The sequence below is a fragment of the Cryptomeria japonica genome, chromosome 8, assembly GCF_030272615.1.
Source record: "Cryptomeria japonica chromosome 8, Sugi_1.0, whole genome shotgun sequence".
Classification (NCBI taxonomy): Eukaryota; Viridiplantae; Streptophyta; class Pinopsida; order Cupressales; family Cupressaceae; genus Cryptomeria; species Cryptomeria japonica.
Window position 1 is genome coordinate 171071933 of NC_081412.1, and position 19144 is coordinate 171091076.

Genomic DNA, 19144 nt, shown 5'->3' on the forward strand with positions numbered 1-19144 from the left:
TGTCTAATAGATTCAGGGGCTTCGGCTAATGTTATGCCTCTATCTGTATGCACTGCTTTAGGCCTAACCCTCACCAAGACCAACCAAAAAGTTACTCAACTAGATAAGTCTAAAGTGACAACGGTGGGTGAGTTGAATAATATTCATATGCAGTTGACAGCAGATCCGCGCATCCAGATGTATATTGATATCAAGGTAGTGGACATCCCAGGAGCATATGGCATGTTGCTTAGCCAAGACTGGACCCGCGTCCTTAACGGCTGACTGCATTCCAGTTTCACCCATATGTGGCTACCATGGAGAGGTGTAGTGAATCAAATCCAGATTGAGTTTGAACCTAGGCTTAAATTGATGATTACCGAATATAACCAAGCCAAATTGACCCTGTTTCTAGAATCAGATATGGGCACTTACAGGGCTGACGTGGGCTCAACAAACGAAGTTTTGTTAGTACAATGCTCAAATCCAGTTCAGAATCTGGAAGGAATTATTGAAAATTATGATAAGATGATGCCATCCCAAGAAGAGAACGAGTTGTTCAACAGTTTTAAAAACTTTTTCTGCAACTACGCAAAGCAAATGCATCATCTAGACTGTCAGAGTTCTATGAAGGACATGCTTTTACCCAACTGGTGCAGAGTTCACAATGCTGCCCATTCAGAAATAACATGTTCATTATGCAGAGTAGCACTAAATCAGGTATGGAAGAGACATTCAAAGGTGCTAGAAGCCCGTACTCTTAGGCAAGAAAATACCATTTTCCCCGAAGCTCTTGAAAAAAGGCCCCCTAAGCAAGAAAAGAATGAAATGATGAGCCCAGGAATTGCAACCAGTAAGGTTATCAACCAAATCAGACTTGGACATTAAGGTTTGATGTTTCGAAATCCAAGCGAGGAACTGGAGTAGGAGTAGAACTGATGAGTCCTACCAGTGAAACCTATTTGGCCTCTTACCGACTACAGTTTCACTGTACTAACAACATAGCAGAGTATGAATCTTTGATTCATGGTTTGCTGCTAGCCATTAAGAAGGGAGCTCAGATCCTACACTGTTTTGGAGATTTAGAGGTGGTAGTCCCGCAAGTTCGAAAACAATACACATGCCATGATAAGAGACTCAGTGTCTATCGCAACCATGTGTGGGATATAATCGAGAGTTTTGATGCTTTCAACATCAAAGCTATCTTCCGATCACAAAATCAGGTTGTTGATTCATTGGCACAGGCCGCAAGTTCGCTGGAACCTCTATCTATGCAAAGTTTAAAAAAATTCACAGTTGAGTTGACATCAGTCCCATCTATCCCAGACAATGTCACTAATTTTCAGGTGTTTGATGATGATAGGCACATCATTGACTTCATCACAAGCTCCGATGTGTTTGCAACACAGATTATTGATGAAGAAGAACCTCAGGAGGCCGAGATCGACATCGAAGGAGTCTTGAATCTCAAGACAAACACCATTCCCAGAGGTATGGTACAACTTGAAAGGATCTTCGACTGGGACCAGCTCAAATCCTGCAAGGAAGGTACTTCCGAAAGAGGCGCCTGTGATAAGATCAACATTGGCACACAAGAAAATTAGAAGAGTGTGCTGATTGGCAAGGTATGTACATCTCAGGAAAGAGATGGAATCCTCAAGAACATGAGAGAATTCCCAAATATCATCACTTGGGGGTATGAGGATCTTAAGACTTATGATACTTCAGTAATAACTCATACTATACCCCTGAAGCCAGACTCAAAGCCCTTCAGACAGCGACCAGTAAATGCCCTCCTCGAGCCTCTGATCTATCAAGAAGTGAAAAAGTTGTTGGCTGCTCGCATTATCTTTCCAGTACGACATTCTACCTGGGTTGCTAACTTAGTTCCTGTGAGGAAAAAAGGCAATGAAATCAGATTGTGTGAAGACTTTCGCAACTTGAACAGAGCATCAGATAAAGATAACTACCCACTACCTTCGTTGGATGAATTCTTGCAGATGGTCAACGGATCCCAGATGATGTCTTTTCTAGACGGGTATTTTAGGTACAACCAAGTAATGGTTGAGTACGAAGACCGGCTGAAGACCACATTCACCACCAAGTGGGGAGTGTTTGCTTATAGAAGAATGCCCTTTGGTCTGATCAACGCAGAAGCCACATTTCAGCGTGCCATGGACATCGCCTTTAAGGACATTGTAGGCCGGTGCATCATTATCTATATGGATGACTTGACGGTTTTCTCCAAGCAAAGAGAAGACCATGTCAATGATCTGCGAAAGGTTTTTCAGCGTTGTCGCCAGTTCGGGATATCTCTAAATCCCAAGAAGTGTATGTTTGGCGTGACCGAAGGTAAGCTTCTCGGTCATGTTATTTCAGAAAAGGGGACCTCAATTGATCTTGATAGAATCGAAGCCATACTGCAAATCAATCTCCCCGCGAGCAAAAAGGAACTTAAGTCATACTTTGGGAAGATAAATTTTGTTAGAAAATTAAACAAAATTTATAACCGGATTTGCTGAAATAGTTCGCCCGCTCAATGACATGCTCAAGCAAGATGCTAAGATAGAGTGGACCCCAGTAACCAAAAAAGCGTTTGAGGAGATCAAAGAAAATATTGTCCAGGTGCCGGTTTTGGTGAGCCCAGATTACTTAAGGCCATTCTACATATATTCTTTCGCTTCCGAACACACCTGTGCAGCAATTTTGACTTAGCGAAAGGAGGAAGAGGGAGACCACCCAATAGCATTCATGAGCACTCCACTGAAAGAAGCTGAGTTGAGATATACAAATATTGAGAAGCAAGCTTACGCATTGGTCAAAGCTATTAGGAAATTTCGGCATTATATACTAAGGAGTAAGATATACGCCATAGTGTCGAATGTTGTTGTAAAGACATTGCTGATGCAAAATGAGCTGGGCGAAAGGAGGGGCAAATGGGTGACTATTATCCAAGAGTATGACATTGAAATTCAGCCCGTGAAACTAGTACGAGGTCAGGCTTTGACGAAGACCCTCGCATCAGAATGCTCAGGAATTGTACATCAGCAATACCTGATTGAACAAGTCTCGCCAGACGAGTGCTATGATGACATAACCTTCTATCTCCTTAATCAAAAATGTCCATCACACCTCAATCCAGTGCAAAAAAGGGCTTTGAGGATGAAAAGCAGTCGTTTTATGGTGCAAGGTGTTGTCTTGTATCGAAGAAACCACAAAGGCATCTACCTAAGGTGTGTAAATAGAGACGAGGCATGCCAAATCATAGAGCTGTTCCATACCAAGTTTGGAACAGGTCATGGGTCAGGCTTGGCAACAGCCCACCAAATCCTTCAGGCAGGCTATTATTGGCCTACCCTATTCAGGGACACCCATGAACACGTAAGGACCTGCCATATTTGCCAAGTAGTTGCAACCAAGGAGCGAACCCTAGCCATGCCACTTCGGCTAGTCATAGAGGTAAAACCATTCAGCCAGTGGGCTCTCGACTTCATAGGTATGATCAACCCACCCTCCTCTGCGCAGCACAGGTACATTCTAACCGCTTCTGATTATTGTACGAGGTGGTCTGAAGCTCAATCTTTAAAGCAATGCAATGCTAATGCTGTTATTAAATTTTTAGAAGAAAACATTATTACACACTTTGGTTGTCCTCATGCTTTAGTTTGTGATAACAGTTCTGCATTTGCATCATTAAAATTTTCTAATTGGGCCTTTGATTATGGGATAACGTTAAAGTTTTCATCCAACTACTATCCCCAAGGTAACGATTTGGCAAAGTCCACCAACAAAAACATGCTGCAAGTAATTAAGAAACTTCTTGACAAGAATCCGAAGGATTGGCACACCCAACTCCGATTTGCCCTTTGGGCAAACCGTGCTAGATGTAAGTCCGCCATCAGGACTTCACCATACCATTTGGTATATGGCCTCGACCCTATTTTCCCCATACAATTAAGAATACCAACCCTGCAATTCATGAAGGAGTATTTGGGAATCGATAATACCGTAGAGGCCAAGTTGTCCCAACTGTTGTATTTGGAAGAAAAGAGAGACAACACTATAGATAATTTTGCTAAACACCAAGAAGTGGTCAAGATTTGGTTTGACAGAAGGGCAAAAGTAAAAGCCTTCCACATTTCTGACCTCGTCCTTTGCTAGGACAAAGCACATGAGTGGAAAGGAGAGCACAACAAGTTTGATAATCTGTGGCTCGGTCCTTTCCAAATTTCTGAAATTTTGGGAGAAAATGCATTTCGACTCAAGACCCTAACAGGTGAGGACATCCCCTTGCTTGTAAACGGTCAATTCCTCAAGCATTACTTCCTGCCTTAGGTTTCTTTGAAACCTTTCGCCTGTATATAATAGGGTAGTTTTTTCGTTTTCCTATTTTAGTTTAGTTTATTTCCTGTTTTGTTTTGGGACCTCTGTCAATTTTGAAAAGGAAGCCTGTGTGCTATGTACAACATTAGGTGCAATGTTGGAATTTGTAACCTTTTGCTTCTAGGTTCTAAGTTCAGGAAGGACGCTAGATTATTGGAGCGCCCCATGATGAGGTCGGATTGATCTAGATAGCCTTTCTATGCAAGATCTTGTTTTTCTCAAAACCTATTCCCGACATCGTGATTACTGCACATATACATTTTAAAATCGCATACAATTAGTTGTTAGTCAAAGGGACACTACGTCAATGATAAGGTCAAAGGGACACTATGTCAATGATAAGGTCTGAAGCTCTGCTTATGTGACCACTGTTACGCTCAATCCTGCATAGGCTTCACTGCCTACTTTGCCAAAAAAAAAAGAAAGAAGAGAAAAGAAACAAGAGTAAAGACACTTTGAAATCAACTTGACATCAAGCATAAAATTGGCAGATAGGAATGTAGGCATCTCTGCCGGTAATGAACAAAAAGATAAAACTTTCTTACCGGAAACAGAACAATCTCTGTGAGCTAACAGGCGATAACTCCGTCGGAGCTATGAACGCTTGCTGGCAGTGGGGCTCTATCCAGGTTGCTTTTGAAGTATCAGCTCGCTGTACAACTTGACATAGTGAAACATTGATGCCTCAACTCTTTCTAAGCTGGAATGAACTTCACTTGCACACACTAGCTAATCTGATTTTTCGTGTGATTCGATTTGACTATTAACATTATCTCGTTTTGAAAGGCCTTTTCTCCTTTTTTCGTCTAAATTGTGGTAGTTAACCGAGATTTTGGGTTCGATCCGGACTTGCGTCCCCGAAATGACTGGAAGCATTTCTCCAACAAAGTCGTCATTTGTTGTGCATTGCACACGCTCCCTGTCGCCGACATGGTCCCCTTTCCTCTTTTTTGGTCTTTTCGCCTTCGCCCTGTTGAGTTCCGCGCAGGGTGTCTCGCATCCTTTTGAGCGTGCCCATAAACAGTCCATGAGATGATGATGTCATGAGCGGAAGCCTGGAAATCCGTGAGATTAGTTTAACCTTCACGCATTTAAAAATTCCAAGAAATCGTTTAAACTTGTGAAATAGCTCGGGATAGGTGAGGAATGGTAGAAACTTGCAAGATTCCCCAAGTAAAAGATAAAGCGTTTGAAGTCGCATACGGACCCAAAGTGCCAATTTTTGCCAAAGGATATAGAGGAGATAAAAAAATGCGAGGTATCAAAAGTCGACAAAACCTCTCAAAATCCTGAAATTCGCACTAAGGGGGAAATTTGCATAAGATTCTAAGAGTTTGCAAAATGGATGAAAACCTTGAAATTCGCATAATAGGGTAAAAATGCAAAAAGTAAAAGTTTAAAAAAAAAACTTACAAACTTGCAAATGACTCAAAAGTGTCGAAGTTTGCAAATGACACTCGAAATCGCCGAAATTCACATTTGAAGGGAAAAGTGAGAGAGTGGTAAAAGTTTGCAAAACGCCCTAAAATCTCGAAAATCATGATTTCCAGGGTAAGTGAAACAAAGTCCAAAGCTTCAAAAGCAACCCGAAAATGCCAAAAATTGCGATTTGCAGGATAAGTGAAAGAAAGTTAAAAAGTTTGATAAGTGCACTAAAACTCCGAAGTTTTCAAAACATCCCAAAACGCCGAAATTCGCATTCTAAGGGTAAGTTGGGAAGTTTGCAAAGTTGGTAAAACCCCCGGAAATGCCGAAAATCGTGATTTGAGAGATAAATAGAAAGTTTAGAAAGTTTGAAAACTCCTCCCATTCCCCAAAAATCGCAATCCAAAGGGTAATTGCAAGAGATAACGCTAAAGTTTTCAAATCATGTCGAAATGCCGAAGTTTGAGCCAAAAGGCAAAAGTCGTGATTTTTTTTACAAGGGTTAATAAGGTGTAAGTATTAAAGAAGTTAAACATTGCAATCACTTTGAAAACCCGAAATTAGCATTAAGCAGAGAGATCGCGAAGTATATATATCATTTCACAAAACACGTGATCACCAAGGTACTCAACGGCATAAATCGCGCAACTAGGGGAAATCGTGTTTTTTGTTGGTAAGTGTTAGAATTTAAAAAAGTTGACAAAACCCCCCCCACTCTCCGAAATTCGCCAGATAGAGCATAAGTGTTAGGAATTTAAAATTTGCAAAGCCCCTTAAAATGTTGAAAATCGCCATAAGGCAATATCGCTAAGTTTATGAACCTTGCAAAGTTCAAAACGCCAAACTCCCCTCTCCATTCGCGAAAATCTCACCAAGGAAGTCACGCAGAGGTCTAGAGAGTTTCCCAAACCCCATTTTTAGCATCTAAGGCAAAAATCGCACAGGAGTAAATCACCCAAAATTCCAACCAAGGTAAAAAATTGCTAAGTCTTAAGTGTTTAAAACTGCATTTCTTCTCCAATCTTAGGCGCGAAATTGGGAATAGGGTGTTAACCGTTAAAGTTTGAAATTGCAAAACTCTCTCATTCCCTAATTTGCAAATTGTGAGTTTGCCTTTTCAAACATAGGGCATAAGAGGCATCATTTTTCAAATCCAAAGGAAATCATTCTTGCAAACCAGGATTGTGCGGATTCACGCCATTCATTTCGCCAGGTAAACTTGCTTTGTCCCTCTTAAAATCGCTTAAAATATATTCAAAATGGGAACAGATGTGTTTGTGTAAAACAATTAATCAAAACGATTAAATCTTAAAACCGCATCTTTTCTCGTTTATAAGGCCTCAGACAATAAATTAAAATTAGAAGTCTATTCCTATAAGTTAACCAGGAAATGCATTTTCAGACTTAGGAAAATCTTAAGCTTCGTCCGTTTTGAAAGTCAATCCTAAAATGCCTCGGTGTAAATTTAGTAGTCAAAATCGCCTAAGTCCTTGAGGCGCAGCCAAATAAATAAATTTGCAATCGAAAATCTTCATAAATATTCATGTCTAAATCAATCAAGCTTTTTAGCTAAAGTATTATGCTTTTCTTGAAATTCGGTTTTCAAATTAATGCTTGTATGTTGGCGTATCCCTTTATCTAACCCGCTTTGTTTCCTTTATATCGTCTCGTAATCCGCGTACGGTTGTCCAAGATAAATGCCTAAATCGGTGGTAGAATCATCATACACACCTGGTGCAGCCGAGACGTCACGAGCATCCAAGTCAGATATCCCTCGCAGAGTCGAAAAGATGAAATATCAATATAAAAGAAAAGGACTGAGGGAATCAAAAGATCAGAGTGTGGGGGAAAATATAGGTGATGCTGACGTAGGCCACATTAATATTCAAGATTTCAGGGACCGAGTTTTCTCCCCTAATGCCTATGGCAGGCCTAGGCGGATGATGGAGAGTGGCATCGCCCAGGCAGCAAGATTTCCCCCGTTAGTGCAAAATTATTAACTAGTAGTAGAGGTTGCCCGACATTACCAACCAAACACCAGATTGGTGCTCCTCGAGAATAGGGTCCTCGCTGACTTCACTCCTGAAGCCATTGGCGACGCATTTGATATTCCCTTCCTGAACAACCCCTTAGCAACAACTATAGATGAAGCGCAGGTGGCGTATGATATGAACCTCGCCAAATGCAGAACACTAATAAATGAGGAGTGGTACAAGGAGAGAAGATGTCCAAGCATCAAGATTGGGAAAAAGACCCCCAGGATTGACTTTCACAACAAGCATGGAGACATGGTCACATTGCTCAACAGGATTATGGGACTCCCCCAATCCAACTACTTCGAAGAGTGGATGTTCTCCTTCACAGAACAGGTCTTCGCTGGGAAATCCAAGTTCGATTGGGCCCAGATCATCAGTGACAACATCCATACCCAATTGATCGAACTTGAGGCGTAAAAGTACTTTACCATGACACCTATCTAGTTTACATGTTCGCCAGAAACCAGCCACTACCAGGTTTAATTATGAAGGGTGAAATTGGGAATAGACCCAATTAGGTGAAGGTATATGATTGTTATCCACAGCTACACTATCAGGGCATACCTCAAAGGGAAAAGAATAGCCCTGCCTATGCGGTTGGTCAATATGAGCGTGTCAATGACGCTTTCACAATGCGCCTGGTCAGTCTGATGCAAGGAGGACTACACATAAGGCTCTCAAAGCAAGCTACTATTCTGGTACAGAGGTATGGCGCCTAGTTCATCCAGTTCCCAAGGTTCACCTACATCCAAATAGTTGGCTTTGAGGGTGCTCCTAACCGACTTCCGCAATACCTGACTGACAAAATAGTTCTTCTGGAAGTCGCAAGGCGGTCACGTCTGGTGAACAGTTTACTCAAACACAACAAGCAGTCGGGATTCACCTTCCCTATGATCATAGGTTAACCTTGATGTCCATCTGAAGAGTCCAGCTCATGCTGAGGAATCCCTTGCAGAACTAGCCTCCTACGGCTAACAAGAACATTTCCCAAGGAAATGCTTTGATCACAACAACCTGGCAAAGAGAGCCTATGGTAGGCGATACAGAGCAAACGAGTCAGTTGAAGATTATTGGAAGAACTGCTCTGATGACTATGAGGTCCGACGGCACGAATACTCAAGGCTGAGTGTGCAGCAAATGCGATTCTATGAATACCGTCGGGTCCCAGATCAGTTAAAAAATTTTGGAAATTGCCTACAGGTCCGAGAATTTGAGGCGGTAAGACATCTCTTGCCAGGCATCGATTGGTCACAAGATCCAATCACTGATTTTGAGGCGGTTTTGGCAGCCCCAAGAAGATACACTGACCACTAGTTGCACAAGCAAATTGAGCGACTGATTCATGAGGGAGTCCAATTCACCTACCACTTGATGGGTAGCCTTGATTCTTAGTCCTCTGAAGATGAGGGAACCTCCAGTGCACCTAAGGAAGAGGTTGAAAAGCTTGAAAAAAGGAAGAAGGCCAAAGCCAGCAGAGGGACTCGAACATCTAAAAGAACAAGAAGGGAGAAGATCCCTATTAGGAGACAAGAGGTCACTTCATCATCAAAAGACCGCAGTTCATCTAATGATGTAGTAGAACTAGATTATTTAACTACTCCGCCTTCCCAAAGCGATTTTGATGCATTCGGAGCTGATGATCCTCTTGCACTCGATATGATAAATACAGAGGTAAGAGCCATTGAATCTGCCGAACCTGAGAATGAAGTGGAAGAAGGAGAGATTCCATCTACTCAACGGCTTGAATTGCATGAACCCACCTAGCAGAGTCACCATGAATTGCAGTTGCATAGTACTGCCAAGGATGACTCCACTATTGAAGGAGAGCAAAGGACAGATGAGACCCGCAAGCCTGAAAAGACCAAAGAACAACCATCACATGAAGATACCAGACAGTTGTTTAGTGAAGTGGGAGAGAATTCAGCTACGAGCAAAGGACTTAACACTTCCTGCACTCCTCTCGTCACGAAGCAGCTGCAAATATGCAATGAGCCGGCTGAAAACATTAAAGTGCAGAGTACAAATTTAACCATATCATCAACACAGACTATAACTCAAGACTGGTTAGTTGCTCGAGCTCAACGCAAGGTAGCCTCCAAGCCACCCATCGACTTGGAAGACATCTTCTCACGCATAGGCGAAGCCAAGGCCAGAGGGAAGAAAAAGCCCAAGGCATATTCCAGGATAACCCATGATGAGCAAAGGAACCGTACCCTTCATATCACCACCCCGCCTATCGACAAGCCAGCAGATCAAATTACACTGGCTGATTATAGCATCACAACTGTCCCCATCGGACGAACCACTAAGGAACAGGAAAGGGAAGAATTCAAGGATTCCGTACAAAACATGCTCAGACAACTCGAAGAGATAACAGTTGAAAAGAACATGTATTGAGTTCGTGTTAAACAGGCCAAGGGATACATTGATCAACTCCTGAGACAATTCCATAATGCTTCCGAATCCCACATTCACCCGACCGCGTTCGCACAGAGGACCACCACAGAATTTGGAGGAGTACGAGATACTGCCAAGGCCGTCAAGGAATGGATGCGAGGCATTAAAGAAAGAGGAGAGCAAATCTTCAAGGATCTGCACGAAATGGCCCTCCATAGGGAAGCCACTATTATCAAAATGTGTAAGCTAAATAAGGAATGCTATAACACTCATGAGGCGATTGCCAGGGCATTGCCCCTTATTAGGGCTCTATTTTGCACCTGCTCTCAAATCCCTGCTATTGATACTATCCTAAATCCTTATAGTATCAATACCTTCAAAGAATGGTATTGGACCCTCAGCATGAAGGACGACATGAAGGATAAAAACAAAATATGCATGATAAGTGCTATGACACTTTATCAAATGTGAAGGATCTTGGTGAAAGGTTCCTCAAATCCATGGTTCCTGGTTGGAAAAATAGTATAGAGGATAGTGAGGTGCAACCACAGTGGGAGGACAGGCTTAATCCCAGGGTCACTTACTCCGTGGAGGATCTAGATTTTGTTGTTGGGCTTCGAGCAGACATATCATCTTTTGAAAATCACAAGTCATACTGGAGAGAGGAGCTGGAGAATTTGGATAGCCTCCTCCAGGGTATTCAATACAAAATGTTTAATACTCCTATGTCGCCGACGACCGAACTATTCAAGTTATGCCTGAGATTTCAAGACTACGTTCAGGTAGGGCGTGTAGCCGATCGGGATATCTGGGGAGAGTACCTACACAACGAGCTCGAATTCATCACTAAGGAATCTACAGCTGGAAAAGAAAAAGTGCTTTCTTAAAATGCATTTTTCTTTCGAAATTGACAAAGCACCTTTTTGGCCAAAGTCCACATTTGACTTCCAAGTCAGCTATAAACGTTAAAATGTTTTAAACATTGTGCATGTACACTTTTTGAATTGTTTTAGATAATTTTAATTACCTTTTTTAGGTAGTTATTGCTCCCTTTTGGGTGGTTGCTGATATTTACCTTCCATTTATGGGTATGGGTACCTTTTGTAAAGATGAATCTGGGCCACTTGTTTAGTTTAGATCTTGGTCATTCATCTATTTTTGGAAATCTATTTAAAGGGACTGGTTTTCCCTCATTTTGTAAGAAGTTCATAGATTGTTGCTGAAGCTCTAGCGAAATTTACACAGGATTTAATGCAAAGTTATGGTTGTTTGTATTTCATTGTGAGTGCATGGTCTCCTTCACCATTTGAATTACTATGTTATGTTTCTTTCATTTTTCTATAGCATTTTCTAGATAAACATCTGATAGAATCCTCGTTGTTCATACCATTAGGGACTGACTGATTGTCATTCCTTTTGCATGTTTAATCTGAACCTTCTCATATGCTTAGTTCGGTTATTGAACACTTAGTGAATGAATATAAAATTCTGAATCTATGTTTAATAGCATGAAAATCTTATTTTCCCTTGAAGATCGCACTAGATTCTTACAAACGTTGTGCTTAAATAGCTGATAGTGTTTAATCTAGTTATTTGGAGGTGTCTCTGTTTTTCTTGAATATGCTATCTTGGTTAATTAGTTAGATTTTCTGTATCTCTTTTCCCTATCCCTCCTTTCTCCTTTTTTTTTACCAAGAAGAATCCATAGTCGTGCTGAATTAGTATCAATCCAACTAAAACCAATCGATAACAAGAGTGTTAGAATTTTAGGGAACTCATCTAGCAATTGCCCATCTCACCGTAAGTCCCCTTTGTGTTTCCAGCAAAACACATCAAACCACTGAGTAATCCCGCAGTGAAGACCTAACAATCAAAACCTTGGGGTCATCTCCTTTGATTAAACGTAAAAAAAAGCATTAGGGATTTCCTTATCTCAAGAGAGGATAGGATATTCAGCGAGTACATTCTATTCTGCGTTGGCCAGATGGAGTTTGCAGCGATGCGACTTTAGACACGTCAACACCCTCAAGCTTCCACCTTTGAGCCTTGGATGTTTTCTTTTGTTGAGGAGATAGCGGTCGTGGTGAAGATGATCAACTGGAGCAAGACAATCAGTGATAACCTTGATGAGCAGTTGAGGAACTTGGAGAGAACCAAATCATTCTACATGAGTTCTTTCATAGTCTAAATTTCTGGCAAGAACTTGTTAGTATAGAGGATTGACATGTAAAGGACTAGTGGGGAATGGAGAACGACAATTCAAGGTGTATGATTGCTATCCCCAATTGCATCTTCGTATGTCGCCCATTTCAAGAGAGTGAATGATGCCTTCTCCATGTATATTGTCCAAACTTTGCAAGGAGGCACTCGTAAGAGATTATCACAAGAGGCTAAGGACTTAGTGAAGAAGTTAGGCTTGTGGTATATTCAGTTTCCAAAATTCACTTGCATCCGAGTTCAAGGATTTTCATCTTCTCCTTATTATCTTCCAAGGTATCTTACCAACAAGATGATATTGTTATAAGTTACAAGGCAACTCTTCGTCTATGATAAGATTCGAAAGAACAAGGGCAAGCCCGGGATATCCTTTCCACTCGCCATTGGGAACTCAATTGAAACATGTCCTTCAATTTAGGCAGCCGAAGGATTTGAGGAGGAATTGCAATTCTATTCTCTTGTCAATTATGCATCAAGGTCAAATTTCAATCCTTATCAAAAGATTAGAACGGCATTTGGGAGGAAACTATGGACATAACGTGCACCTAGAAGACTATTGAGCAAATGCTATGGATGATTTTGAAATAAGGAGAGAATGTGTTCAAGGCTTTCAGTGCAAATGATAAGAATTTGTCGGCTATTTCCTATGCCAAATCAAGTTGAGGATGATGTGAATTGTGTTCAAGGCCATTTTTGAAGAAGAAAAGAGTAAACCCTTTTTGGCTCTTAATTGGTCCAAGGTTGAGGTAACAAATTTGAACATATTGATGAGACCGGTCATAACACATACACAACGATGGATAGATCACAAAGTGAATGAGTTGAAAGAAATGAATATTCCTCTAGCATATGACTTGATGGGTGATTTGAAAATCGATCTCTTCTGAGAACGAGACTAATGAGGAGCAACATGAAGATAGTGTCGAGGAAGAAAGAGATAGGCAAGAAGATGAAAGTCATAAGAAAAGGAAAGATGTGGCCAAGACTTCATAAGCAAGGAAGACAAAGACAAAGGAAGTTTCAAGTGAGGAGCTTCCACAAAAGAAGCAAAAGTCAAGAACAACTCACTCTTCGGCTAGCACTTATGTTCAATAGGTTGCCTCTTTCGTGGGTAGAAATGCAACATCAATCGTGAAGAATGAGTCACAAAGTGAAGTGGACGTTCATCCAAGTGTTCCAGCAAGTGAAAGGGTGAATGAATCCATGGAATCTATTCAACAACGAGATCATGAGAAAGATCATTCTCAAGAGGTGGAAATTCTACCTAATAATCAAGCAACAGTACTAATTGAAGAACTTCAAAAGATGTAGACATGGCTTTTCTTGATGAAGATATGAATGATGGAATGATATCAACACTTCAAGGATTTCAAGACAATGAAGAAGTGAATGATGAAATGAGTGAAGATATTGAACAATGCACCGCTCCTAAATGGCTAAGACAAAGAATGAAGTAGGTTGTGGTGGAAACTAATGTGGATAATTCCACATAAGGTTTTCTATGTAGAATCGGCAAGACTACGGAAAAGAAACAAGCTAAGAAGTTCTCCAAGATCACAAGAAATAGTTCGGGATCGCGCACAATGCAAGTTGCAATTCCAAGAGTTGATAAAGCACAAGATAATATCACTCCAAAAGAGTACGAGATCACAACTCTTGATTTGGGACCGGTAACACAAGATCAAGCAATTGAAGAATTTGATAAATCCTCAAATGTGATTAAGCAGAAGAAAAGAAGAATCAATTCAAGATGGAGGTCCAACAATTGAAGGAATACATAAAATGCTTGATGAGTCCGGTTCGACAAGAGGATGAGACATTTGTCCCTCCCACAGTACTTTCAAGGGAATCAATTAATGATTTGGAAGAGATGAAGACTATAGCACAAGCAGCGAAGGACTAGATTGGGAAGGCATTTGATAATGCAAATGTGTTCATCGATGGGTTGGTACAATCATATGGAAGAGTTAGATTCATTCAAGACAGGATTCAGGCTATGCTTGCATTGTGCGATGAGTTCCAAGTAGTTAAGGAGAAGACTATTCCACATTTACACATATTGATTGATCTTCCAACAGAAACTTTGGTGGATGGTTGTGAAATGGTAGTGAATCAAGCTTGTGAATTCCACAGGTGGTACTTTGTATTGATAGCAAGAATGGAGATCATTGAGAAGGCAAAGGATGATTGTGATCGGCTAAGAACCATGATCAAGGGAATTCATGATAAAATTCTCATTGTAGCTAAGGTCGTTCTTGGAAGGGAAGTGATTGATGAGAAGGATATGGAAGTAAATCAATTGAAGGACAAAATGAAAGCTATCTTCTTCAAGGCAACAAGATCAATTCCAGAGGATTATTGTAAGGATGCCTACTCATCATGATTTTCATGAATTGAGTTCATGACAAAGGATCAAAATGGGAAAAGACATTCACGACATGTACAACTGATTTGGCATTCATAGAGTACAAGATGGAAACCGCATCGTGTCCCAATAGAGGAGCTCAATTTCATCGTGTCTAGATTCATTGCATTTTCCATCAAGGAAAAGGATAAGGGGAATATTCTCCTAGATGGTAGTTTGTTACAGTTTTAGGTGGCATAGAATTTTGTTATTTTCTCTTACTCCTCACATTTTGTGCCAAGGAGGGTGTTTATTGCCATTGGCTAGCATTTAATAGGAGTTTGGTGAATAGGTAGTTAGTTGCAACTAACCCTAATTAGAGTTGTTTTAAATTATCTTGGTCATTGATTTCAAATCAATCCTGGCCCTTCATTTGTAATCAGAGCTCTATATAAGGCTTGCTCATTTCATTTGTAGCAAGAGACTTATGTGTAATTGTTGTTGAGATACTGCCAAAATAAATACAAACTCATTGAAGCTTGAGGAACCTGTGTTATTTTCGGTGATAGCATGGTTTCCTATTTCTCAAGTTAGATTAAGAGTTATTTTACATCAAGTACTTAGTTGAATGGGAGACATTGTTGTTGATACATGGTGAAACCTACATGTTCATACCATTTGGAATTTGATGATTGCAAGTAGGAGTGCATGGTTAGACTAAACTCAAATAAAGCTTAACTTCAATTGCTTTACACTCATTGATCGCATTATCTTTGGTATTAATGTGTGCGGGCGATTTGAAAATCATCTAAATTTCCTTAGCAGATTGCATCATCTTTGCATAATTGTTTCTCATGGCGAAGCAAATTTTGATTTGGTTTCACTAAGTCACCAATCGTTTCTTGCAATGTTAGAATTAGATTAGATTCCTAAACCTTATTTCTTCCGAATTTTATTCAAAAAGCATTCGCGGAATTAGTTAGAAGAGCCTCATTGCAAAATCCTAAGTCATTTTTAAGGAAAATAATTGATAGAATCCTATTACAATTGCGTAAGTCCCTTTGTGTGAACCAGCATATCACATTTGCAACCTGAGTATCCATAATCCAAAGTCGATCATTCACATTGTAAACCTTGGGGTCACCTTGTTTAATCACAGAGCTTAGCATTAGAGGTTTCCTTGTTCAAGAGAGGATAGAATACCTAGTATTTTATTTTGTGTTCAAAGTGCATAAAAAACATATCAACTGGTACAACAAGGTACATGCACATACATCTAATTATAATACAAAATTGCTAGGGTTAAAAGGAAGTCTAGGAGCTAAAAGACTGACCAGGCACTAAGGCATTAAAATAAAACATAAACACAAATCAATGACATCCTAAACTATTCAAAGTTGATCAGCCAAATCTTCTAGATACAAAAAATCTCAATTTTTCAATCCACCATAATACTACTAATAACTTATAAAATTATAGTAATTCATTGGACATCACAAATTAGCTAGCCGATTGTTTTAGTGATTACCAGAATTAAGATAGAATAAGAATTATTAGTATCTACCACTATGTTCTACCATTTTGGGTGGAAGTTATAAGTCCCATGAAAACGTCAAATCATCACTAAGAATTAAGGTCCACAAACCTATGAGCATGACAAAAATAGAGACAACTTTTAAGAATCTAAAAAATCTCAACTATCAAGATCATTATTTTATGAAATGAAGACAAGAATCTCACCTTATTGCACCACTAAGTAATTCCTTTGCTTTTTCAAGTTCCAACTCAGCTTCAATGGCATTCACCTTTTTGTTTCGACTCGCTTTTAGCATGGCTACTCTTGCTAGCTTAAGCATGGACTCACCTATCTACAATAAGAATATACGTATAGGAATTCATTTGTATTCAAAAAATGCTTTCAATTTTACCAAGATTTTCAGTTTTCACTTGGCAAAAGAAATTAAGAAAGAAAAAAATTGTATTAATGTCCATAAAATGACCAAGGAAGGTCAAACGGACTTGAAAGTACAACCAGTTACAAAAGAGAACTAGAGTAAACAGAACCCTATGCTATGAAAGTAGCTAAATACAAAAAACCAAAACCAAAAGCAAGAGACTTTAATTACGATAAATTCAAAACATCAAAAAACAATCTGATTTGCAAGTTAGTAAAATTGGCAGGAAGCAATAAAAAGATGGGATTTATTAACATTGAGGAAGAACCCAAGAACTGCTTATCACTGTCATGGCCAGAGTCAAACTGTAAATGGAATTATTAAAACATAATGTATTGGTGCTCAAGATATAATTACGCCAATAACAATATACATACTCAAATCAAGATCAAATTAAGTGAATATTGGTGAGAGGATGAGCTTTTCTAGGGTTTCTACCTTTGGTTGATGCTCTAAATCCTTGGCTCCCTGTTTTAGTTTCATTGTGATACTCTATTTTTTTTTCTCTAGTTTCTTTAGTTATGAGCAAAGCTCATGGGGGATCCTTCTCCCTAGGTGTTGTCCTTCAACAAATACCAACAAGTCTAAGATCTCAAATTTTAGAGAAAGAGGTTGACACTATCATAAGAGCAAAAAGTAAAATGAAGATAGTCCCCCCTTAGGAACTTCAAGCCATTGCTTGACAACAATGGAAGATAATCAGATATAGTGGAATTCAGGAAAAACGTCTCATCTCTCCATGGTTGTAAAATGATTTTCTGATTTCTGGGATCTCAGTTTCCCTTGGAGAAGTTGCAAGCATGGGATTAAAGTTTCAGGAAAAATGGAAAATCAATAGTGAATATCAAATCAGATAGCATGCAAAAGGTTATTTCACAATTGTCTTGCTAATGGATAGATAGAGACAAGATTTTTGGGGACAGTCCCCAAGTTTTCTAAAATTTAGGATATAACCCACATATGAGATCCCAACTACTGCCCTCGTCTGGATTATCTTACCACGTGAATATTGGACAAAATATCTCTTTGATTCCATGGCCAATTCCATAGGAATCATGATTGACACATTAAGACGTTCCCATGGCAAGTGCCTTTCTAGCTATGCAAGAATTTGTATTGAATTGAACATCATGAAGACGAAAATGTAATGTCCCCATTTTTCCTGTGATCACTCAGTTGCATAGTTTTACCTATTAGCCACCTCCGCAGGCAAATTAATTGGTTAGGAGGTGATATATTCCATCTTTGGGGGCTTATACTTAGTCATTTATTTGACTTGGATGGATAAATAAATGTACTTTATAATATTTTATTATAAAGTAATGATAAAGTTACTTTTTCTTAAATTAGAAAAATAAACTTATAAAGTAACTTTATAAAAGCACTTTATATTAAGTGTTTGCTTAAGTGAGCACTTGGGCCCACCTTGCACGTCCCCCAAGAGGCATATAACATTTTAAAATGTTTTAAGATTTCATAAAGTGCAAAGCCAAGGTTGGGCGTGGCCTTTGGAAGAAAAGAAGATTCTTTTGGAATCTTAAAAGATGCCTTGGAAGAGTTCGATTAGGGTTGGAGGCTATTATATTTTTGTTTTGGCTCTCATTTTTGGTATTCTTAGTTTATTTTCTTCACCTTCATAGCTGGAGCTATTCTGCAAATTCAAATCTGCAGGTTTTGGTAAGGATTTGGGAACGAAATCTCCCATATTCTCACAGGTTGGATGTAGCCCCTACCTGATTTGGCACTATTTTCAGTAATTCAGGTTTTTGGAGGACCAAATTGAGTGATTTATCAGCCGAGGCAGCAAGGAAAGGGTTTGGACAGCAAGTATTGATCAGATTGGAAGGTTTTACAGCAAGTTTTCCTCTCCTAAATGCCAGCCATACCATTCTAGGGCCAGTTGTACCTTCCCTACTTGCCTAGAATCCATAAAAAAATAAATTGAAGGGTTTTACTTGGGATTTTTTGTACAAATCTCATTGTCAGCAATAGGAACAAAGATTGAAATCATTCTTTCAAGCTTATGATGTCACTGGAGAGAGATAGGAGCAAATCAATGTGGTAAATTGCCCATTTATAGTGAAGTCTCTTGGGGGTTTGAAGGAAACAGCAACAGTTTGGTCAATTTATGTTAGATTTGTTTTTGGTAATTATTTACTAGAGGAAATAAACTCATTGGAGCAGTTAGGACTCATTGATAGCTCCTGTAGCAGCACCTGGACTCATTTATGCTAATAAAGCAGCCCTCCAGGCAAGGGGTTGGACCCCTGTTAGCACAATTTTGGCTTGTCTTTGGTGAATTCCATTGTTTATTGGCTTTTCATAATTGGTGTTACAAATTCAGTCAATCTGAAATTTAATTTCAGTCATTAGCTTATGTTTATTATTGTCTTTCAATTGCATTACTT

At 39.6% G+C, this 19144-nt stretch overlaps 1 protein-coding gene across 4 annotated transcripts in view; it reads right to left on the reverse strand.

Annotated features, from left to right (window-relative positions):
• Positions 1-19144, reverse strand: part of LOC131050633 (uncharacterized) — a 312685-nt gene that overhangs the window by 82525 nt on the left and 211016 nt on the right. For all 4 annotated transcript variants that reach the window (XR_009358716.1, XM_057984836.2, XM_057984833.2 and 1 more), the window contains one exon: positions 16522-16649. Coding sequence is in view for 3 of the 4 variants with exons in the window: in XM_057984836.2 (XP_057840819.2) it covers positions 16522-16649 (128 nt within the window). In the remaining variant the exon portion in view is untranslated. The remainder of the gene's footprint in view (positions 1-16521; positions 16650-19144) is intronic.